At 42.3% G+C, this 2770-nt stretch overlaps 1 protein-coding gene across 1 annotated transcript; it reads right to left on the bottom strand.

The window, feature by feature from the left end:
• Window positions 1-451: 451 nt before the first annotated feature.
• On the bottom strand, window positions 452-2661 carry LOC114033986 (glutathione S-transferase kappa 1-like; the record flags this gene model as incomplete). Its single annotated transcript, XM_027849619.1, has 3 exons — window positions 452-1631; window positions 2049-2142; window positions 2545-2661. Coding segments are annotated over 3 exons (261 nt in total), but the record flags the coding sequence as incomplete, so codon positions are not given.
• Between the last annotated feature and the right edge of the window lie 109 nt (window positions 2662-2770).

Raw genomic sequence — 2770 nt, 5'->3', positions numbered from 1 at the left:
AAAATAAATTTATATTTTTCTTGACTTCTGTATATGCAATTCAGAGTTTCTACTCAGCTTTGGCTTTTCATGAGGAATTCTTGATAGTCCTCTATCTCATTAAAGTTCCATCTTCTCCCCTGTAGGATTATGTTCAGTTTTGCCAAATAGATTATTCTTGATAGTAAGCTGAGGTATTGTGAGGCTCAAATGGATAGATAATGGTCCAGTCACAAGGCTTTTAGTCTACTGATGACTTATTTCATTCCTTGAGCCTACTACTACACTCCTATTGAGCTCAAGCAATGTTTATAGAGTAATACAGAGGTGTGCTGGTAAATATTTAACAACTGCACTCTCTGGAAAAAAAATGCACGTATATATATATATTTTAAATTTAATCTGCATTATTGACATTTTCATACGTCTAGAAAATCAACAAAACAATAAATCAAGTCTTGATGTATAGTGATTGCTGATTTCTGACACATAAATATTTACACTAAAAAGTTAACAATCAATTGTCAGAGCTAACTCCAGCACACCCCTTGTTGTAAGCCTTTTTCATTAACCCTGGAATATCACATTCCAAAGTTGTCCTCTATTTTATTGCGTCAGCTGCCAAACACTGTGTGTTTCTGAAGGTGGCTTCTTGGTGCTCTGACAGACCTTTTACAGGACACGAGGTATAGGGAACTCATATTTAGACAGGGGTTGAACTTGATGACTTCTGAAGTCTTTTCCAACTCTGCATTAATTGTGATCTTAAAGGTATTATTCATCTTCCAGTCAGTAACATAATCTCATATCTCTAGCTAGAGGCCATTCAATTCCCAGCTCATCACTTCGGGGTCTAGGTCACTTCAGGAGTCCTCAGCTCACACTGGTCAGTGCCTAAATTCAGTCCAGGCTCAGGCATAGCCCCACTTTGGCCTAGAGTATTTCACCTTTCACTATAGTTGGCACAGTCTTAGATCAATGGCTCAGCAAGCCTAGTATACTCTGGCAGATTTACCAAAAGATGAATCGTAGAAGGGAGCTGTACTCACCTAACAAACTATTTCCAGCTGTTTCCATAACTTACATCATTGTCAAAGAACAAAGATTGGCTACCACTGAAGATGTTCAAAAGACAGGTAGCCTGAGGCAGAAGTCCTGGCTTTGCAGATGCCTAGTTATGTGACTTTGGGCAAGTTACTACTGCCAGCCTTAGTTTCTTCATCTGTATAATGGGTGATTTTCTTGCTTGCCATTTTTCTCTCTCCCTTGGCACATAGGCTAGGAAATTACAGGGGATCTTCTTTTCATTAACTCCAAAGAATAGATACAGAATCAAGAATACCCAACACACACCAGGCAGTGACAGACACACAAATGTCTACCCCAATGGGGAGTTTATTTGGTTGAAACCATGAAGGTTGGGGCCCTACCTAAGGCACTTGTGAGCAATAGGAATAAGTTCAGGATACCACGCCACATATGCCCCAAACATGAGAATATGGGAATGCAGAGCCCCAGCATCCTGGATTCCATGATGGGGATGCTGTGGGGAGGAAGGAGTTGGCTCCTAGGGCTGAGCAGCTCCTCTTCTTCTATAAGTGCTCAAAGTTTACCTTTCACAGGGCTGGGCACTGGGCCCTGCCACTGTTCTCCTGGAAGAAGAAAACCAGGTACCTTCTATACACAGTCCTAAAGGAAGGGAGTACCTGGGACCTAGGCAAAGTATGCTATCTACTATTCTCTTCCCTTACCCCTTCTCATGCCCACAAGGACCCACGGAATTCTTGGAATGAGACATTCTTGGTTTAAGGAGCAGATGGTTTCTCCATATCTTCTACAATATTCATGGTTTCCTTACAACAGAGATTGCTTCTACTTTTTAAGACAGAGCCTGTTCCCCTTTGAAGTGTCCAGTGCAAGGCTCTGCCTCTTGGAAACTTAATGAAAATTTGTTGCTCAAGAATGCCTGCTTCCTCTAACCTCTTCCTCAGTGGTAAGTTTGGCAGGTAGGCAGGGCTGTGGGATAAGGAATGTCTTATCAATGGTAAGGGAAAGTTTCTCCAACTCACTTAGCAGATGGGCCAGCAGCTCCATCCTGTCAGAGCCAAAGAGCATGTGGGATTTGTTAGCCATATGGACCACTGTGATGGGCAATCCAAAGGCCTGGAGAAAGAGTGATCACAGTACAATACAGAAGAGACAAGAAAGAGGACCATGAAGGGTGGAAGTCAATGTTGACTTAGATTGATGAAGGGAACTGGGGTTAGGGGATCCAGTATCAATGCAGATTGCAAAAGACCACATAGGAGATAGGCAGGAGAGTCTCTGTCTTTCTGTCTCAACATTGTTTCTTTTCTATCTCATCCCTTCTTTCCCTATCCATTTCTCCCCTTTCCTTTCTTCTCTTGCATTTATTAGTTGACTAATAATGGTGAGGAATGGGAAAGTGTCATATTGGGAAGGTGGGCTTGTGGAAACAAATTCTAAGGTGTATCAGAATTCCTTACCCAGTGTCTTCAAGGATCATAAGCTGGATTTGGGACATGGGGGACCAAAGCTCCTCACCCCATATTTGCAGGCTGTATTTGTGGTCTCTCTTAGTTTCTTCTTCACCTCTTCAGTTGAACACTTTTCCAGTAGGTACTTAGCCAGTTCTTCAGAAAGTCCTGCTTTCTCTGCAGCCTGTGTAAGTGAGGTAGATGAAAGGCCATAGAGAGTGGGGTGGGAGGATTAACTTCCAGAAATGAACTCCTCCTTCTCATGGACCTCAGAAATAAAGTGTGTGTGTGTG

This window comes from Vombatus ursinus, unplaced genomic scaffold, assembly GCF_900497805.2.
Source record: "Vombatus ursinus unplaced genomic scaffold, bare-nosed wombat genome assembly UNPS02007787.1, whole genome shotgun sequence".
NCBI lineage: Eukaryota > Metazoa > Chordata > Mammalia > Diprotodontia > Vombatidae > Vombatus > Vombatus ursinus.
This window is presented reverse-complemented; position numbering and strand designations above follow the sequence as displayed.